The sequence below is a fragment of the Pristiophorus japonicus genome, chromosome 4 (genome assembly GCF_044704955.1).
Source record: "Pristiophorus japonicus isolate sPriJap1 chromosome 4, sPriJap1.hap1, whole genome shotgun sequence".
Lineage (NCBI taxonomy): Eukaryota > Metazoa > Chordata > Chondrichthyes > Pristiophoridae > Pristiophorus > Pristiophorus japonicus.
In genome coordinates this window covers 157,577,330-157,598,657 of record NC_091980.1, presented here as the reverse complement: position 1 = coordinate 157,598,657, position 21,328 = coordinate 157,577,330, and the positions used below count along the sequence as shown (strand labels likewise).

At 44.4% G+C, this 21,328-nt stretch overlaps 1 protein-coding gene across 2 annotated transcripts in view; it reads left to right on the top strand.

Moving 5' to 3' along the window:
* The window catches only part of ubr1 (ubiquitin protein ligase E3 component n-recognin 1), a 171,852-nt gene that overhangs the window by 130,979 nt on the left and 19,545 nt on the right, over nt 1-21,328 (top strand). For both annotated transcript variants that reach the window (XR_011593045.1, XM_070878717.1), the window contains exons 32-41: nt 1,348-1,500; nt 3,606-3,703; nt 5,868-5,958; nt 7,822-7,970; nt 9,699-9,754; nt 12,157-12,253; nt 13,572-13,639; nt 16,390-16,540; nt 17,609-17,696; nt 19,498-19,631. Coding sequence is in view for 1 of the 2 variants with exons in the window: in XM_070878717.1 (XP_070734818.1) it covers nt 1,348-1,500; nt 3,606-3,703; nt 5,868-5,958; nt 7,822-7,970; nt 9,699-9,754; nt 12,157-12,253; nt 13,572-13,639; nt 16,390-16,540; nt 17,609-17,696; nt 19,498-19,631 (1,085 nt within the window). In the remaining variant the exon portion in view is untranslated. The remainder of the gene's footprint in view (nt 1-1,347; nt 1,501-3,605; nt 3,704-5,867; nt 5,959-7,821; nt 7,971-9,698; nt 9,755-12,156; nt 12,254-13,571; nt 13,640-16,389; nt 16,541-17,608; nt 17,697-19,497; nt 19,632-21,328) is intronic.

Genomic DNA, 21,328 nt, shown 5'->3' with positions numbered 1-21,328 from the left:
TTGTTCTTAACTGGTGCTGGACATGAATTTTGATTTGCCGATGAAGAATACCCACTGTGGTACCCGAGTATTGAAACCGTTTGTCATTCCCCCTCTCTGTCGCTCTCTTTAACCCCCACCCCCACCCCGTTCTCTCATGTCACTCCCCCACCCCTCCTCCTCCTGTTGCTCCTCCCCTCAGCTCCTGTCGCTCTTTCACGCCCCCCCCCCCCCCAATCTGTCGCTCTCCCCTCCCCCTGTTGCTCTATTCCCATCTGTCGCTCCCCTGTCACTCTCTTTCTCCCCCTCCTGTCGCTCTCCCATCCTCCTGTCGCTCTCTTCCCTCCCCTCTATCACTCTCCCCTCCCCCATTACTCGTCTTTTTCTCTCTCGCCTCTCCCCCCCCCCCCCCAATCTGTCGCTCTCCCCTCCCCGTCGCTCTCTTTTCCCCCCCCCCCCCCACTCCCCTCATTTTAATGTGTAAACTGGATAGCAAAAGTTTGATTTTCTAAGTTAATAACCTTCTCATGGAATCCAGGCACCAGTTTGTCCGGGAGTAAGAAAGCTCTGTTGTGGTGTAGACTTTGGCTGCTGTAGACTTGAGGGAGCCACGCTTTGCACCATCTTCAGTCTCTGAAGAATGCAACTGAACAAAAGTCCACAGGCCACCGATTCTGGCCAAGTCTGGAGTAGGATTTGGCAAAAAGATGTTACTTTCACACCCATCAAAATGATGGGAGTAAATAGAGTAGATGGGGTGAAAGTGACAGGAGGGTCGATAGCCAGAGGACACAGATTTAAGGTAATTGGAAAAATGGCCAGAGGGGAAATCAGATTTTCTTTTACGCAGCGAGTTGTGATTTGGAACGCGCTGCCTGAAAAGGCGGTGGAAGCAGATTCAATAGTAACTTTCAAAAGGGAACTGAATATATAATTGAAAGGATAATATTTGCAGGTCTATGGGGAAAATGCAGGGGAGTAGGACTAATTGGATAGCTCTTTCACAACCGGCACGATTAAACGAATGGTCTCCTGTGCTGTACGATTCTATCATCTGGCCCTTCAGAAATCTGGAGGCCTGCGGCATTTTCTGAAGGATGAGATGTGGTGGTTGTGATGTACCTTTAATCATCTATAGCACAATAGCCTCATCATTCCAGGAGGCATTTACCCCCCACTCCCAAACACTAACTCTGGCAGTTACTGGACTTGAAAGTGGTATTGTATTGATTGAGAACAGGAGTGATGGGGCCTGATACGTTTAAGTCCATTATTTCTCTTCAGTTAGGATACTAATTGAAATTGTTTTTAAATGGCATCTTAATTGTCCTCTTTCTCTCTTTCCCCCCCCCCCCCCCGTGTCTGCAGATATTTTGAAGCCGTGCAGAACTCTACACGCAACAGGATTCACGCTGAACTGTCGTTTGATCTGGAGAATGGGGAGTTCCTCTGCCCACTGTGCAAAGCTCTGTGTAATACTGTCATCCCAATCATTCCATTGCAGGCGCACAATCTAGACAGGTATACATATCAGCAACTTAACTGCTCATTGCCAGTATAGAAGAAGATATAAATGTTTTAATACTCCACTGTTCATACATTCCTCAAGCTGAAAAGTTTTGTTGGTTTCCCAACCAAAGTTTAATGGAACAAATGAAAGAACGGCTTGGATTTATGTAGCGCCTATCCCGCCCAACGGACGTCTCAAAGCGCTTTACAGCCAATGAAGTACTTTTGGAGTGTAGTCGCTGTTGTACTGTGGGAAACACGGCAGCCAATTTGCGCACAGCAAGCTCCCACAAACAGCAATGTGATAATGACCAGATAATCTGTTTTTGTTATGTTGATTGAGGGATAAATATTGGCCAAGACACCGGGGATAACTCCCCTACTCTACTTCGAAATAGTGCCATGGGATCTTTTATGTCCACCTGAGGGGGCAGACAGGGCCATAATAACGTGTCATCCGAAAGACGGCACCTCCGACAGTGCAGCGCTCCCTCAGCATGCACTGGAGTGTCGGCCTATGTTTTTGTGCTCATGTTCCTGGAACTGGACTTGAACCCACAACCTACTGACTCAGAGGCGAGTGTGCTACCCACTGAGCCACAGCTGACACTGGAAAGGTTGTTAATTTAATGCCATTCACGTTAGTGTTGACAGTTATCTTAAACTTTCTATGCTTTCCCATTTAATAAATCTTTTGGTCTCTATCTTTGTTTTTCTGTTAATCTTCCACTCTCTCTTCCTCTTTCCTTTGCTTATGTGTGATCTCCTCTTTGCCCCACTCCAACAGCTGGAGCACATAATCTGGGGTAGATGCTGTTATGTATGTGAACCTGTAAATACCATGTCTAACCACCAGAGGGCTGAAGCTCACCCCTGGAGTCCCAAGGGATCCCACAATCCCTTGGGAGCACCTGTATATAAGGAGGCCTCACAGGCTGGAGAGGCACTCTGAGATCTGTAATAAAGGACTATGGTCACACCTTACTTTGAGCTTGCAGTATCTAGTCTGACTCTTTATTCAAGACTCAACAGATGCTGTGTGGCTGTTTCCCCTGGCTGGATAGTCTAGAACAAGTGGGTGGGGGGGGGTCCACAGACTTTGAACAAGGGATCGGCCATTTAGGACTGAGGAGAAATGTCTTCACTCAGAGGGTGGTGAATTCTTGGAATTCTCTACCCCAGAGGGCCGTGGACGCTCAGTCTGAGTATATTCAAGACTGAGATCAATAGATTTTTGGATACTAAGGGAATCAAGGGATATGGGGATAGTGCTGGAAAGTGGAGTTGAGGTAGAAGATCAGCCATGATCTTATTAAATGACAGAGCAGATTCGAAGGGCCAAATGGCCTACTCTGCTCCTATTTCTTATGTTATGTTCACTCCAATGCAGTACTGAGGGAGTGCTGCATAGTTATAGGTGCTGTATTTCAGATGAGACGTTAAACCAACGTCTTCCCTCAGGTGGGCATAAAAAAATCCCATTGTACTTTTCAAAAAATAGCGCAGGAGTTCTCCATGTTGTCCCAGCTAATAATTATCTCTCAACCAACATCACTACAACAGATTATCTGGTCGTTATCACATTGCTGTTCATGTGATCCCGTTTTGCACAAACGGACTGCCACAATTACAACAGTGACTACATTTAAAAAGTACTTTGTTGGATGTAACGTGCTTTGGGACATCCTAAGGACATGAAAGGAGCTATATAAATGCAAGTCCTTTCCTTTACTGATGTTCGGAGAGGCCACCTAAGCGTCACCTACTGGCATAACTGGTATTGCAGATAAACGTGGACACTTTTACAGAGGGATTATCCTTAGGACCAGGTTGCCAATTTTCACTGCATTTTGAAATGGGTTGTTGTGACCCATCTAGCATTCTTAATTATATAATAGAAATAGATTGTGTCAAATAGGTTTTAAACCAAAGTGAGTAAATCTCACTGGAAGGGAGCGACCTGCAAGGACTGATGTGAACAACAGAGTACCAAGTGAACAGCTTCACTGTTTTAGAATATTGGCATATTAAATGAAAACTGTTGTTCAAAAGGGCATATTAAAATAGTCTAGTTATGCGAGTCCTTTTTATAACTCTCCCTATCCGTTGTATTACAGCAAAGATACAGAAACTATAGCACAGATGCTGACTCTCTCTCGATGGCTGGAAAACGTGTCGGCAAGGATAACTGGACTAAATACTTCAGGCACAAAAGGTTGGTTCGTGAGGGGAATGTTACATTTTAGGGTAAAAGGCATTGTTGTTTGAAATGCAATCCAGCTTCAGTCTGACATCAAACCAGTTCCTTATCAAAACTGTCCAATGCAATGTGAGAACACAGCATTCCAGCACTTGGCCACACCCAGGGGGAGATGTGAGGCCGTTGTCAGCTGCTGACAGTAACTGCAGCATCTTGGAGGCGGTACAACGGAGGTTCACTAGATTGATTCCTAGGATGAGGGGGCTGTCTTATGATGAGAGATTGTGTAGAATGGGCCTATATTCTTTGGCGTTTAGAAGAATAAGAGGTGATCTCATTGAAACATACAAGATTCTGAAGGGGATTGACAGGGTAGATGCTGAGAGGTTGTGTTCCCCGGGCTGGAGTGTCTGGAACCAGGGGTCACAGTCTCAGGATAAGGGGGTAGGACATTTAAGACTGAGATGAGGAGGAATTTCTTCACTCAGAGGGTTGTGAATCTTTGGAATTCTCTGCCCCAGAGGGCTGTGGATGTTGAGTCGTTGAGTATATTCAAGGCTGAGATATAGATTGATTTTTGGAGTCGAGGGGAATCGAGGGATTTGGAGATCAGGCGGGAAAGTGGAGTTGAGGTCGATGATCAGTCATATTAAATGGCGGAGCAGGCTCGAGGGGCCGTAGGGCCTACTCCTGCTCCTAATTCTTATGTTCTTATGGGTAAAGAGCAGGAGAGTGGGACTGATTGGATAGCTCTTTCAAAGATGCAATAGGCAGAATGACCTCCATCTGTGCTGCATGATTCTATGACTAGGGAGTGTCGCATGAGGTGGCGTCAGTCAAAACCAGGAAAGGCCCGTTGATTCAATTATTATGATTCAGTGCTGTTTGCTGGGACTGAGGTTTACAAGAAATGATGACTATGTGATGTATCGGTTTCATTGAGAGTCGCAAGTGATTGATTACCTGACTGAGTTCTGCAATGTTCGGAAACTCCTTCTTTGCCTCTGCCCTTTGTTTTCTCGCATGCCGAGCAGTCTGCTCATTGGGAAAATACCACTGTGTAACTGGCAGTTAGGAGTCATGCGAGGACATTGCAAGTATCACAGGTCATTATCGAATCATACAGCAGAGAAGGAGGCCATTCAGCCCATCGTGCCTGTCCCACTCACCTACTCTTTCCCCATAGCCCTGCAAATCTTTCCTTTTCAAGTCTATATTCAATTCCCTTTTGAAAGTTGCTAGTCAATGTGTTTCCAACACCCTTTCAGGAAATGCATTCCAGATCATAAAAACTCACGGAAGAAAATTCCCCATCTCCCCTCTGGTTTGTTTGCCAATCACCTTAAATCTGTGTTCTCTGGTTGCTGGCCCTCTTGCTGCTTGAAACCATTTTTCCATACTTCCTCGATCAAAATCATTCATCATTTTGAACGCCTGTGATAAATGACCCTAGTAAAACTGGATAACTTTGATGTTTGCTACAAACGATCCTGGGAGGACCAGAGAACATGGCTAAGAGTTTAGAATCCACAAGTTAAATTGACGTAACTACTTTTTAAATCTAATTTCTTCTGTCGATGCTTCCCCACACTTTGCCCACTAAGGGTATTCCACATTAGTGGACCTAAGGGAGAAAAATGGCATTAGAACATGCTCTGCCAATATTTTGTGATGTACTGTCTGTATACAGATACTGGAGCTTGGCTCTGAGCTTAAGTTGCTGGTTCAGTTGAAGCACCAACATGCTGCTCTGCTTCATTGTTTTTTGTAGAAATGAAGGTATGCAATGTTGGTATCATCATCATAGGTGGTCCCTCGCACAGGGATGACTTGCTTCCACATGAGTTCACAGATGTTTCAATGAAGGATCGATGTTCCAGTCCTGAACTTCAGTTGGGGGGGTGGAAGATGCCTGTGTGTGAATTTTTTAACATGTGGTGACCGTTGTACACCAGCCACCACACGGGCTTGACAGAGCTAGGTCTTGGTCCAGTGGCAAGGATTAACCAGGACGACTGGAGACTTGTTCTGCTGCACGGACCTAGTGCGCACACATATCGCAGTGTGGGCTGGCCCATGCTGCCCCTGGGCCCGCGCCTCTTCTGGGCCCTGTACCTTCACACGCAGCACTTGTATTGATGTAGGGGGCCTCAATCGTCATTGCCTGTTTTTTTCCTAGAAGAGGAAAGCAACCGAATTCAAGTGAGCCCGGTCTCCTGGAAACATCCTGTAGAATTTAGATCCATCCTCAGCTTTGGAGTGCAGTCACCGTACGTAAACTAACCTATCTTTTCAACATTCTCTAATTTGGTTATACTGTACATAAGTGATCTGTTAACTAACTTGAGTATTGAATGCTACTTGAAATGCTGTAATGTATTTGCTTCATGGGTTCTTTGCTTAAGAATTCATAGCAACACATTGCTATCAAGAACTAGTTGGTTTATTGGCAAAGGTTTAACAATCACACTACACATTACCAGTTCATCCACCGGGCTCACAACCACCTTCCTCATCGTGGATCTCCCGAACCCAACTGGCTGGGGTTTTATTGAGTCTTGTGAACATCATGTGACTGGCTAAGCCACTCACAAGTCAACAGCTCTACAAACCTGTGAGCTTACTCACTGGTGCATACATTACAGAGGCCATGCTGGAATATCTATAAACCGTTTCCATGGAGCAGTGTCTAGATTCCCCACTTTGAGTTCCTACTCTCAGTTCTTTCTGGGGAAGGTGCCTAAGCTCTCTTTTCAAGGAAGGATAGAAGCAGATTGAGATAACTATCTGGCCATGCTTCCATAGCCCCTGGCTGTTGCCTCAGAGTGTCATTATCTTAGCATCAGTCCCGAGTGTCTGTTGAGTAGGTTCAACTCTGGCAAGGTGCTGCTGCAGCCTCTGCTGTTGACCTTCGCGTTCCTGGGCTAGGGAAGGGTGAAGATTGCCCAGGGGTTCTGATTCTGAATGCTGCCTGGAGTCCTGCTGTAAGATGCATCTAGAACTAGGACACAGTTTCAGAATAAGGGGTCACCCATTTAAAATGGAGATGAAGAATTTCTTCTGAGGGTTGTGAATCTTTGGAATTCTCTACCCCAGAGAGCTGTGGAGGCTGGGTCATTGAATATATTTAAGGTGGAGATAGTCAGATTTTTGAAAGATAAGGCAGTCAAGGGTTATGGGGAGCGGACAGGGAAGTGGAGTTGAGACCAAGGTCAGATCAGCCATGATCTTATTGAATGGCGGAGCAGGCTCAAGGGTCCAAATGGCCTACTCCTGCTCCTATTTCTTATGTTCTTATGTTCTCATGCATCGTCCTGAGTCAATGTCCTTGAATGTCCTGCCTGACAGCACGGTGGGAGTACCTCCACCACACGGACTGCAGCGGTTCAAGAAGGCGGCTCACCTCCACCTTCTCAAGGATAATTAGGGATGAGTAATAAATGCTGGCCTTGCCAGCGATGTCCACATCCCAAGAATGAATATTTAAAGTTTTGCAATCTGCATTTGTGGAGATTGGGTGGCGATGGGATCTGTCCCAGCTGCAATGAGAAATGACATAAAAGGATGAGGTTATTGGAGGTCTTTGAGTATCTGTGGAACTGAATCCCAGCATACGTCACTGCCCATAGGAGAGAAAATTGGAAATAAAAGAACCATTGAAGTAGAATTAGGATAATACTAAAATACAACAACTTATATTTATATAGCGCCTTTAACAAAGTGAAACGTCCCAAGGCACTTCACAGGAGTGCTGAGATATAAATTTGACACCTAGTCGCATAAGTAGAAATTAGCGCAGGAAGAGGTATGTTTTAAGGAGCGTCTTGAAGGAGGCAAGAGAGGCGGAGAGGTTTAGGCAGGGAGTTCCAGAGCTTGGGACCCAGGCAACAGAAGGCACGTCCACCAATGGTTGAGTGATTATAATCAGGGATGCTCAAGAGGGAAGAATTAGAGGAATGCAGACATCTCGTGGGGTTGTGAGGCTGAAGGAGATTAGAGATAGGGAGCGGCGAGACCTTGGAGTGATTTTAAAATAAGGATGAGAATTTTGAAATCGAGGCGTTGCTTGTAATGAGTAAAATATAGTTGAATGTCTTTTTTAATCCTTGCTCTCTGTTCTTGTACATGTACAGGGTGAAATATTCGCAAACCATTGTGGAAATGCTGCTGCTGTTCGCTACGGCTGTGTACCGAGTGGGCTTGAAGGTTGCTCCCAATGAGGCTGACGCTAGAGTTCCAGTGATGGCGTGGAGTGCTTGTGCCTTTACCATTCAGTCCATAGGTATGCAATACCCAGTTACACTTTTCAGTTTCTGGGTTAATATTGTCATAAAATTGCTGGGAGTTTTATTTTATTTTAATGGGATATTTGATCCCTTGTAGTATTTTAATATTTCCTTCATCCACCTATCCTGAAATTGATAGATTTGTGTTGGGTAAGTGTATGTACTAAGGCAGATAAATGGAGTTACGATGCATATCAGCCTTGGTATAGTTGAATGCTGGAACATGTTTGAGGGGCTGAAAGGCCGCTTTGCCTTTTATTTCTATGTCCTAAGTGCTGTAGTTATCATGAGCAGATGTGCGGCTGACCGAGACCATCCAGGCAAGATTTCCACCTTCAATTGTTTTTCTCTTGCCCAAACCCCTTCTTGAGCTGTTTAAGATGCCGCAGCCTTTGCTCATAAAGCTCCCCGCTCATCGCAGCTCAGATGGGGGTCCAGGAACAGTAGAACTGGAACCAGTATCTCTCCTGGTTCTGTGGCACTGAGCGCAAGTTCATAGGATCATACAGCACAGGAGGCAGTCTTTTGGCCCATCATGTGTCTGTGCCAGCTCTGTGAATGAGCAATCCAATTAGTCCCCACTCTCCTACTCATCTCTCCTCTGCAGCTAATGCTAAATGTTCCTCAGACAACACAGGAAGCAGGAACATGAGGTTTGAACCTCCCTATCCGGCATCCTCTGGACCTGGCCTGTGCCAAATAAAGGATTTTGCCGGATGAGGAGAGGTCAGCCCGAGGGGCGGAGGGTCGGAGAGAGGAGGTGGGCGAGGGGAGTTTGGCGCGGGCTGAGTGTTGGCGCGGCCCCAAAGTCGAGGTGGGGCCGGTCGCGTTCTGCTCTTGCGCCCCCGGCCACTGGAATCATGCCGGACGAGGGGTGGTGCCAGATAAGGGAGTCACGGATAAGGGAGGTTCAACCTGTACATATTTGAAGTCCTGCGATAGCCTTGTAGAACAAACCATTGATCCACTCTGGAGATATGTTTGGATCCCAAGCTCGGCCGCCATTTACATTGAGCTTTTCTTGAAAGCTGGATATCATTAAACAGGCACTGTGCCTTGGCCAACATATGAATAGGGACATTGGACTAGGTTTTGATAGAGGCCAGATTTCAACACCCCCCGCAGTCTATCCACAATGGAACACTATTTGAATTCATGCAATTGTTCTCACTCTCTCATTCTCTTTCTCCCCAACAAATAGTGTCACCCATAACCTCTTCAGCCTCACCTTCAGACCATAGTACTTTGATGCTACATATGAATGGAAATGTTAAAAAAATCAAACTCCGTGGCTTAAAGGAACATAGGAACAGGAGTAGGCTAGCTAGCCCCTCGAGCATGTTCCACAATTCAGTTAGATAATGCCAGATCTGCACCCTATCTCCATCGACCCACTTTGCTTAATACACTGGCCCAACCAAAATCTATCGATTTCAGTTTTGAACTTTTCAATTTCCCACAGCTTTTTGGGGCAGAGTTCCAGAATTCCACTACCCTTTGAGTGAAGAGGTGTTTCCTGATATCACCCCAAACGGCCAAGATCTAATTTTAAGGTCTTGCCCCGTGTTCTGGACCCCCACGCCAGGCGAAATAGTTTCTGTCTACCTGAGTGAATCCTTATTGATAGACAATCGTTGACAAGTTTATTGATATACATTGATCAATATATGGTTGTAAACAAATCAGTTATTCCCACTTTTAACATTACTTTCCCCCTCCTGCAGAGAATATACTTAATGATGAGGACAAGGTATTGTTCGGATCGTTGCCAGACAGACAGGTAGAATGGCTGCTCTCTGCTATCAGTACTGAAGTTCTTTTATAAACAAATGTTTTAACTGATGTTTCTCCAGTCTGTCCTTCATCCCTGGTATCACCTCATTGAGTCCATTTTGAATCCTTTCCCTAGCCTCTACTTAAACTAGAGGTGATCCAAAACTCGGCTGCCCGTGCCCTAACTCACACCAACTCCCGCTCACCCATTATCCCTATGCTAGCTGACCTATATTGGCTCCCGGTTAAGCAACACTTCGATTTCAAAATTCTCATCCTTGTTTACAAATCCCTCAATGATCTCGCCCCTCCCTATCTGTAATCTCCACCAGCCCCATAAACCCCCGCGATGTCTATGCTCCTCTAATTCTGCCCTCCTGTGCATTCCTGATTATAATCGCTCAACCATTGGTGGCTGTGCCTTCTGTTGCCTAGGCCCTAAGCTCTGAAACTCCCTCCCTAAACCTCTCCGCTTCTCTACCTCTCCGCTTCTCTACCTCTCTTTCCTCCTTCAAGACGCTCCTTAAAACATCCCTCTGTGACCAACCTGCGCTAATTTCTACTTATGTGGCTTAGTGTCAAATTTTTATTGCATAATACTCCTGTGAAGCACCTTGGGACGTGTCACTATGTTAAAGGTGCTATATAAATACAAGTTATGACCTCCGATGTTGGGCTGACTGGTTTATCATCAACCTTATTCATCTTTCTTTTTGAACAATGCTATATTACATTGGTAATCCTCTAGTCCTCTGGTACAACTTCCACGTTCAGGGATGTTTGTGCTAGGATGCTTAGAGTGTGGTCAGAACCTGTGCTCGTGAGCTTCCCTCAGCATTCTGGAATGCTTGCCATCAGGACCCAGTGCATTTAGTTCAACCATTTTTAGTACTGCGTCTTTACCTATAATTTTCTAATTACTCCATCTCCTCCTCGTACCCTACCACTATCACACTTTTCTGTGAAAACGAGGCAAAGTACTCGCTTACTAGAATCATAGAATGGCCGCCTTCCGTGCTGTAACCATTCAGCCCGTCGGGCCCATGCTGGCTCTCTGCACGAGCACCTCAGTCAGTCCCACTCCCCTGCCCTTTCCCTGGAGCCCTGCAAATGTTTTTCCTTTAGGTACTTATCTAATTCTCGTTTTTGAAAGCCACGATTCAATCTGCCTCCGCCACCCTTTCAGGCAGCGCATTCCAGATCCTAACCACTCGCTGCGTAAAAAAGTTTTTCCTCATGTCGCCTTTGGTTCTTTCGCCAATCGCCTTAAATCTGTGTCCTCTGGTTCTTGACCCTTAAACCAGGGGGAACAGTTTCTCTACTCTGTCCAGACCCCACATGATTTTGAACACCTCGATCAAATCTCCTCTCAATCTTCTCTGCTCTAAGGAGAACAACCCCAGCTTCTCCAGTCTATCCACGTAACTGAAGTCCCTCATCCCTGGAACCATTCTCGTAAATCTTTTCTGCACCCTCTCTAAGGCCTTCACATCCTTCCTAAAGTGCGGGGCCCAGATTGGGACAATACTCCAGTTGAGGTCAGATCAATGTTTTATTCAAGTTCATCATAACTTCTATGCCTCTGTTTATGAAGCCCAGGATCCCGTATGCATTTTTAACTGTTATCTCAACCTGCCCTGCCACCTTCAATGATTTGTGCGCATACACCCCCAGGTCTCTCTGTTCATGCACCCCCTTTAGAATTGTACCCTTTCGTTTCTATTGCCTCTCCTCGTTCTTGCTACCAAAATGTATCACTTTGCACTTTTCTGCATTAAACTTTATCTGCCACATGTTCGCCCATTCTACCAGCCTGTCTATGTTCTCCTGAAGTCTATCACTATCTTCCTCACTGTTCACTATACTTCCAAGTTTTGTGTCATCTGCAAATTTTGAAATTGTGCTCTCTACACCCACATCCAAGTCATTAATATATATCAAGAAAAGCAGTGGTCCCAGTACCGACCCCTGGGGAACACCACTGTATACCTTCCTCCAGTCCGAAAAACAACCATTCACCACTACTCTCTGTTTCCTGTCACTTGGCCAATCCCGTATCCATGCGGTCGCTGTCCCTTTTATTTCAGGGGCTTCAACTTTGCTGGCAAGCCTATTTTGTGGCACTTTATCAAATGCCTTTTGGAAGTCCATCAACCGCATTAACCTCATCAACCCTCTCTGTTACCTCATCAAAAAAACTCAGTTCGGTAAACACGATTTGCCTTTAACAAATCCGTGCTGGCTTTCTCTTCCATTCTTTCAGCCTCCATAAGAAGATTTGGCATTTCATCTTCAATCTGCTCCTAGAGTAAGCTGGGCTTTTTATTCCCTAGGTCTGTATCTTCAGAAAATGATGTGTTGCTGATGAAGAGCTTATTCTGAGCAGTGACCGGTTATTTCTAATTGTAGGGTTTTAGCCTGAAAGCAGTTCTACAGTTTGCTGCTTCTCAGAGAGTGGTGGCGTCGCCCAAAGTTATCCAGAAGCACCTGACCCGCTTACTGTCTGGTAAGTACGGGCACTTGCTGGGCAGCTAACTATGCAGAATGCTTAGTTGCAACATGGAACTGAATTTAGTTTTGAACCATGAGTTGGTAACGATCTTGGGAATAAGTAGAGTCGAAGCAAACCAAATGATGGGGAAATCCCCCAAAAATTCACACTATGCTTATGATTTTAGCAAGGATTCTTTACATATCCTCTCATTGTGAAAGGGCAGGATCTGTTTTGCATAAAGACTTATCATCATTTTCAGTGCGTAAAGGTGATACTGATGCAAATCACCACAGTAACCTCTTCCTTTGTTGAACACATTGATTTCATAGAAATTAACTGCTTAAAGTAAAATGGCGGGGAGGGGTTTGGATGAAGGGATAGGTTTGATTCCAGGCCGGTCAGATGGGCTAAAGGTGCCCTCCATGTCTTTGAGCGATCCATGTGAAATGAGCTTTCGACCAAGTTCCTCATGGCTCTGTATAAATGAAAAACTTTCATTTATACAGAGTCTTTCATGACGTCAGGCAGTCTTAGTGCTTCACTTTTGAGCCTTCTGGTAGCAGTCCAAAATCTTGAGCCTGTATCCCCTTGGCTTACTGTTATGGTTAAGTGTCTTGGGATGTTTTACTACGTTAAAGGCGCTATATAAATACAAGTTGTTGTAATTGAAGTGACGTAGTATCACTTTTATATACCTCCCTGACGTCCAATCTTCATCATTGTCTCAGCAGGCTGAAAAACTGGTGTTTTCCGTTTCTGCTGATAACTCCGTTCATCTCGTGTCAGCGAGGCCGTTGGGGTCGGAGGTTGACAGTTCAAGCCCCAATTTAGGATTTGAGCTGTAATCCAACCTGAAACTCCAGTGTCATTCAGAGCGAGTGCTGCATTGTCAGCGGTGCTGGATGAGGCATTAAATCTGGTTATTCAAGTGATTGTAAAAGATCCCATGACACTGTTTGAAGAGGAGGGAGTTCTGTGTCTTGGCCAATGTTCCTTCCTCAACAAGCACCACCAATAATTTAACTGGCCATTTATATGCTGATGCAGATTCAGAAGTGGAAAGCGGAATTAGCAAATGGAGATTGGAATTTGCGGTAACATTTAACCATCGGTATAAATGTGGCTTTGTGTGTGCAGACATCCAATGTTGAAACTTGTTATTTTGGTGTAGTGTTTTCAATTTTGCTGAACTTTTATCATTTGAGTTAGCTTGTTGAAAGTAACTCCAAATAATTCAATTAAGCTCGTTCAAGATCATTCTGATAATCAACCACTCGCATTGGCCAACAAAAGCATTTGTAAATAATATGGTTTGCATTTTGTATCCTAGTTTTTGTGCCCCACCTGGATGTTGAAGACACTCGGTCAATTCTGGATATTGACTTCTTCCACCTCTTGGTATGTTTATGGACTTTATTCTTTGCAGTATTGGAGAAGATTATTTAAACAAATTGATTTTTTAATTTTAATATCAGTTGTACTGTAGATTTTGTGAATTTGAATCATGTCAGGCTGCACTTCTTCACATCAAGGGTAGTGGAAGTCTATCTCCCAAAAACCTGTCGAGTCTGGGGCTCAATTGAAAATGTCTAGACTGAGATTGATAGTTTTGTTAGGTAAGGGTATTAAGGGCTATGGAGCAACGGCAGGGAAATGAAATTAAGATCCAGATCAGCCATGATCTAATTGAATGGCAGAACAGGCTTGAGAGGCCAAATGGCCTACTACTGCTCCTATTTATGTTCTTATATTCTTTTGTAAGATAGAATCAGTCTGCAACCTGTTTCTTAGTTCGTTACGTGACGAGGCTTTTGGATAAAGTAGATTTTGGTGGGTCTTCGCGATGTGCCAATGTTCATGGGTGTTTGGAAAGTTCTGTCCATTTCATGCAGCCCAGATGTCGGCTCAGAACTGATCTACATTCAACTGCTGTAGAACAAAGTCACAAGTCTTTCATCTCAAGTGTTGAAGAGGAGAACTGTGCTGATAATGCATTTATTTTCCCCAGTCTGTAGACTTGCCCTTGCCGCCAAGCAACTTTTGACCTAATTAATTTAGGAACGCAGGCAGTGGATCCAGCAAAGGAGGTCAGATCATTTCCCCCTCCTCCCCTTCCCAAATCCTAGTTACAGAGACTACAGGGTTCCTTTTAAAGATGTCAGTGGCTGAAGCCCATTTTTAATTGCATTTACTGCCCACTTGTCCCACAGTAACTCAGCCGTAAATTGCGGCCTCTCTGGAGGAGGCCTCGCAAGTGCCGGTTCTCGGCGCACATTGTGCATGCACAGAAAACCATCATTTGCAAACTGTCAATGTCTTTTGACAGATCGCTGCATCCCCGGGAGAAGGACCTTCGCGGGCGGAGCTTTGGGCTATTTGCCCAACTGCTGCCCAGCGAATGTCCTTCAAACTCTTATGCCTAGTAGAAGCAGGCGTATAAAATGTAATTTTATCACTAATTTTTTATATTAAGAACCCTGTCCATTAAGAAGTTTGTTTACACCTATTAAAACATATATTAAAATTCAAAAATAATTTTTGTCTAAAACATTTAATTTTAAATATGTGAGGTGTTTTTTTTATTTATTGTGTTTGTGTTTTGGGGGCTATTCTCATTGATCGTAGAAACAGAATTCACCATTATTATCAATGAAAATACTCCCTGTTCTGTTCATTGGTGGTCCAGGCCCACATGATCCCAGGTTGTGCTTACGCTCCTGGAATACATGGGCTCCTGCAGGGCTGCACTGTGAAAGGAGGCCTCAGAGCACAAGTATTTGGATTTCTATAAGGCATTCGATAACGTGCCACATAAAGGGTTACTGCACAAAATAAAATCTCACCGGGTTGGAGATAATATATTAGCATGGATAGCAGATTGGCTAACTAACCAAGATCAGAGAGTCGGGATAAACAGGTCATTAGTAACTAGTAACTAGTGGGGTGCTACAGGGATCAATGCTGGGGCCTCAACTATTTACAATCTATATTAATGATTTGAATGAAGGGACCGAGTGTAATGTAGCCAAGCTTGCTGATGATACAAAGATATGAGGGAAAGCAAATTGTGAGGAGGACACAAAAAATCTGCAAAGGGATATAGACAGGCTAAGTGAGTGGGCAACAATTTGGCAGATGGAATATAATGTGGGAAAGTGTGAGCTCATCCACTTTGGCAGCAAAAATAAAAAAGCAAATTATTATTTAAATAGAGAGAAATTAGAAAAATGCTGCAGTACAGAGAGACCTGGGGGTCCTTGAACATGAATCACAAAAAGTTAGTATGCAGGTATAGCAAGTAATTAGGAATGGAAATGGACTATTGGCCTTTATTGCAAGGGAGATGGAGTATAAAAGCAGAGAAGTCCTGCTACAACTGTACAGGGTATTGGCTAGACCACACCTCGAGTACTGCGTACAGTTTTAGTTTCCGTATTTAAGGAGGGATATACTTGCATTGGAGGCTGTTCAGAGAAGCTTCAATAGGTTGATTCCAGAGATGAAGCGGTTGACTTATGGAAGAAAGGTTGAGCAGGTTGGGCCTATACTCATTGGAGTTTAGAAGAATGAGAGGTGACCTTATTGAAACATATAAGACATGGAGGGGGCTCGACAAGGTAAATGCAGAGAGGATGTTTCCCTCGTGGGGGAAATCTAGAACTAGGGGGAATAGTTTCAGAATAAGGGGTCACCCATTTATAACTGAGATGAGGAGCAATTTCTTCTGAGGGTTATAAATCTGTGGATTTCTCTGCACCAGAGAGCTGTGGAGGCTCATTGAATATATTTAAGAAGGAGATGGACAGATTTTTGAGCGATAAGGGAGTGAAGGGTTATGGGAAGTGGGCAGGGAAGTGGAGTTGAGTCCATGATCAGATCAGCCATGATCTTATTGAATGGCAGAGCAGGCTCGAGGAGTTAAATGGCCTACTCCTGTTCCTATTTATGTTCTTATGTTCGAAGTCTACGTACCTCCGGACCACCGGATACTTTCGTAAATAAAGAAATTTAGTCGGAGGCCTCCAACCGCAATTTCTGGGCCATTGTGTGCTTGATTTGTGTGATTGATGATGAGTTTGTCTTGTGCATGTTGTATTTGCAGTTTAATTCTTCAGTATTGTTGCATCTGATTTTTTTTTTTTCTCCAGGTGAGTCTAGTTTTAGCGTTTCCTTCGTTGTACTGGGAAGACACTGTTGAGCTGCAGCCCTCGGACATCAGCTGTGCGTTCAACAACCTCTACCTCTTCCACCTGGTTACAGTGGCACACATTGTACAGATACTTTTTACCTCAACAACAGGTGAGCACTCAGACTCGTCGCAAGTCAATATAAGCTACATTTTGGTATGCACAAAAATGGAAGTATTGTAATAAAGAATTACCTCCGCATCTATTCGCCCGTACACACACAATGAAGAAAATGTTGCAGGATTCTTGGGGAAAGGGCGTGGAAGTGGGACTGTTTGGGGAGCTTTTTCAAAGAGCCGGCACATGCACAATGGGCTTCATGGCCTCCTACGCTATATGATTCTATGGATTAGTTTCTCTGGCTTCCAAGAAATACTGAGCTGAGTTAAAGGAGCATTTGAGGAAAGGCTGAAATCCCATTTCTGGTGAACCTTATCACCGTGATCTCCCGATTGGCTGCCTAAGAATGAAAGGTGAAGCTTGGCAAGGCCCTGGCGTTCTCCAGATCTCTAAGGCCTGTTCTGAGCACAGTAGCAGTCATTAACGTTCATATTTTGAAGCACTGCAGCTCTTGTAAGTGCCATGGCTTTGGTGCCTTATGAAAAATCTCGTGTTGATCATTATACCATTGGGTTCAGGGGACGAAAGGGGGAGTGTATGGTTGTCTGAGTAACAGCCCGTGCTGAAGTTGGGGAGAGTATTGTAATCTCCTTTCCTCATCTACTTAGAGAAGTGATTGTAAAGGATCCCATTCAATGTCTGAAGAGGAGGGACTTTTCCCAGTGTCATGGCCAACTGTCCTTCCTCAACCAGCACCAACAAAAAACAGATTAACTCGTCATTTATCTCATCGCTTGGTGGCAAGTCTTACCGACTGGGTTAAATAAATTAATAGTGTTATCTTTGAGTGTCTAGCATTTTGAAAATCTCAAACAAGTCCTGTGGTATTAGTTGGTCCAACACATGGGATAGCTATTTGCAACCCAAAATAAATTTCTATTTTTATATATAGTAACAAGCTCTTTAGAGAGTGTTCCCTGGCGTATTCCTCCAAGTCAGTGATACTAAAATAGTGCAGTCTCAACACTAACCCACTTTCTAATAAGGAATGACTCATTACCTAATGATATACAATGTCACAATTCAAGGTGCCATTATAAAATGCATTATTCCTGAACAGACTGTCCTATGGAGCAGGATGGAGAGGAAAGTGAGGAGACCCATTCAGCAACAGAGTTGTACGAAACTCTTCGAGAATACACGAGCAGGTATGCAACAGCAGATAAAAATGTTTGTGGTAATGTGACTTCTAGTTCCTGATAACTCGTGATATTCCAAGGTGAGCTAATTTAGCAGCCAACCTCGGTACTAAATCATATGCACTGCTTGTGTGTCCACCACCACTATGTCCCAGGAGCTTCAATCTATAATATACATAGTCAATGGAATTGTGATCTTGCCAGTTAGTGTTTATTTTCCCCCAGTAAATGTGGAGGATGGTACAGAGTAGTAGACATCTAACTCCACCTTGGTCTTCCATCAGTTTTCCACACGAGTAGTTGAAATAAACTATTTCCACTAGTCAATGAGTTAGTGATCGGGGTATAAATTTAAGATCATCGATGAGCACATGGCATCTCTACCAGAAACCAATAGTGGAAGCGCAATCCATTATCATTTTTAAAAAGGAGTGGGTAAATATTTAGAAAGCTTTCTTTTAAGGGGTATGGATTGGATGCTGCTTTTGGAGAACCTGCACAGCTGGATGGGCTGAATCTCCTCCCCCTGCGCTCAGATTCTATGATCTAGCTCCATTCCATCATCTTGCCACATCTCTCGCTCCCAATCTCCTTTGTTCCATCATCTTGCCACATCATCACTCAGAAGCTCGGCACTATCCACCACAAAGCAGCTGCTTGATCGGGACCCCATCCATCATCTTAAACATTCACTCCCTCCACCACCAATGCACCGTGGCTGCAGTGTGTCCCAGGTACAAGATGCACTGCAGCAACTCGCCAAGGCCTCTTTGACAGTACCTCCCAAACCCGCAACCTCTACATATAAGGACAAGGGCAGCAGGCGCGTGGCAATACTATCACATGCAAGTTCCCGAGTGTGTCTCAATCCTGACTTGGACATATATCGCTGTTCCTTCATTGTCGCTGGGTCAAAATCCTAGAACACCCTCCCTAACAGCACCTTCACCACATGGACTGTAGCGATTCAAGAAGGTGGCTCACCACCATCTTGAGGGCAATTGGAGATGGGAAATAAATGCTGACCTTGCCAGCAACACGCATGTCCCATGAGCGAATAAGAAAAATCTCTAGCTCCGAATCTCCTTTGTTCCATCATATTGCCACACATATAGCTCCCAACTTTCTCAGTGCAGATGCTGAATGGATTTTGAGTGTTTTCCACTGAGGAGGGATAGAAACTTTAGGGCAAACGCCCTCGCTTGTTGCCGTACACTGTATTTTTGCATTGGCAGAGGCTCGAGAACAGCTTGGCTTCCTGAGGTTTAAATTGCCGAATATTGTGGCAGAAACCTCTGCAAAATCGGGCGAAAGAAAGTTGCATACATGGGAAGAATAAAATTATTTTGCTTTGAAACAGAGCTTCACCCAGTGTTCTGGTAAAAATTATCTTCCCCTCCTCCCTTTTAATTCATTCAAGAGTAAGTGCACGGTTCTGCTCCTTTATGCAAGTTTTCTGTTCTCTTATTTTGAAGTTCTTGGCTGTTCAAAGGACTCTTCTTGAGTCTTGGTCTGCTCACATCATTATTTGACTCTTGGGGAATTGCAGTAGGCTTGCCACAATTGCACTGTTATTTCAAGTATACTGTCAATAAAGAAATGTTCTATTTTTTACATTCATTTTACTTGAGAGGAGAATCTAACTATAGTTTTTGAGCATTCCTGCAATTAATTATCGTATTAATGTGAATTGCAGTAAGCTTGCTCGTTCTTAAGTAGGGTTTGTGGTGTAGGTCTTAATTCTGCAAAGCAAGTGTTTTGTCTTCCTCCGGCCAAATACAATGTTGAAATGACTTGCAATTGTTAACAGATCTTTAGAAAGTAAGCCCCATGGCTGGTACCTGTGGAACTGCGTGAAGCGTGGCATCACTCCATTCCTTCGCTGTTCGGCTTTGTTCTTCAACTACTTGCTAGGAGTGTCACCTCCCAAGGAGCTCTCGAAAGGTAAGTGAAGAGGAACTATTACAGGTCTAGCTTATGCAATTGGCTTTTGGTGGATGGAATGACCAGAGGTGATCCAAAACTCGGCTGCCCATGTCCTAACAGCCCTACAACGCCCCGAGATATCTGCGCTCCTCTAATTCTGCCCTCCTGAGCATCCCTGATTATAATCGCTCGACCATTGGTGGCCGTGCTTTCAGCTGCCTGGGCCCCAAGCTCTGGAACTCCCTGCCTAAACCTCTCCGCCTCTCTACCTCTCTCTCCTCCTTCAAGACACTCCTTAAAACCTACCTCTGTGACCATCACCTGCACTTATTTCTACTTGTGTGGTTCAGTGTCAATTTTTTATCGCATAATACTCCTGTGAAGTGCCTTGGGACATTTCACTGTTAGAGGCGCTATATAAATATTGTATTCAGTCAGAGATAGCAAATAAAATCCAGGAAATCCAAAATCAAAGCAGTAAACAACTTGCATTTATATAGCGCCTTCAACATAGTGAACCGTCCAACGCACTTTCCAGGAGCGTTATCAAACAAAATTTGACACCGAGCCACATAAGGAGATATTAGGGCAGGTGACTAACTGTGTGGTCAAAGAGATCAGTTTTAAGGAGAGTCTTAAAGGAGGATGGAGAGGCGGAGGTTTAGGGAGGGAGTTCCGGAGGGAGTTCCAGAGGTTATGACCTTGGCAGCTGAAGGCACGGCCGCCAATGGTGGAGCGAAGAAAAGAGAGAATTGGCAGGAGGCCAGAATTGGAGGAGGTGGCAATGTACCACAGATCAGTCACCCTCCATCAAAGTCTGTTTTTCTGCTTGCTGACTGATCTGTGCATTTCCAGCATTTTACTGTTTTGATTTAACATCTTGGGTTTTCTGGAGAGCCCCAATCAAGCCCTTTGAGTATTAGCTGCACCCCGGGGTGGAATTGCATCTTTCAGCTTGCTCCATGGCATCCATTTTCTACATCTGAACTGCAAAATGGAATTGGGAACAAATATAGTTTTATTTCTATAGTTCCCCCTCCACCCTTCCATGCAGTAAAATGACACATGGCGCGCCACAATAAGGAGGACTAAACAAGATGCTGAAAATAGGAGGCACAGTAAGTAACTGAAGGCCAGCAGAAGCTGCATGGGGATATTGATAAGGTGGTGAAATTGTCAAAAGAAGTGGCAGATGCATTGCAGTGTCAATAAATGAGATGCTAAATGTTTTTTTTAAAAAGGTAGTAATTATACTTTGGGATAAGTTCTGTGATGTGGAAGAGCGCAGTTTAAGGGTTTAGGTTCACAAGGCATTAAGAGCAGCAACATAGGCGGATAAAGCCATACAAAAAGCTAATGGTATGCTGGGTTTAATGTCGAGAGGTACAGAAGATAAAAGTCAGGATGTAATGGTAAATCAACATAAAACCTTAAGATCGCAGTTGGAAGATTGTGCAGTTTTGGGTTCCGCACTGTCCAAAGAATGTTGAGGCTGTAGAGAGGGTACAGTCAACGCTCCCACTGAGCTGTGCAGCGGTCTGAAGGTCCCGCTCACCGGCTTTTACAGTGAAGAAATCGCACGCGTGTGAAAATCTGAATGGACCGCGCAACTACAATAAGAGAGATGGGACATTGGGTACAGGGCAGGTTCACGAGGGCGCTGCCTGGTATGGGGACTACTAATAATACAAATAAAGACGTGAAAAACTGGGGCT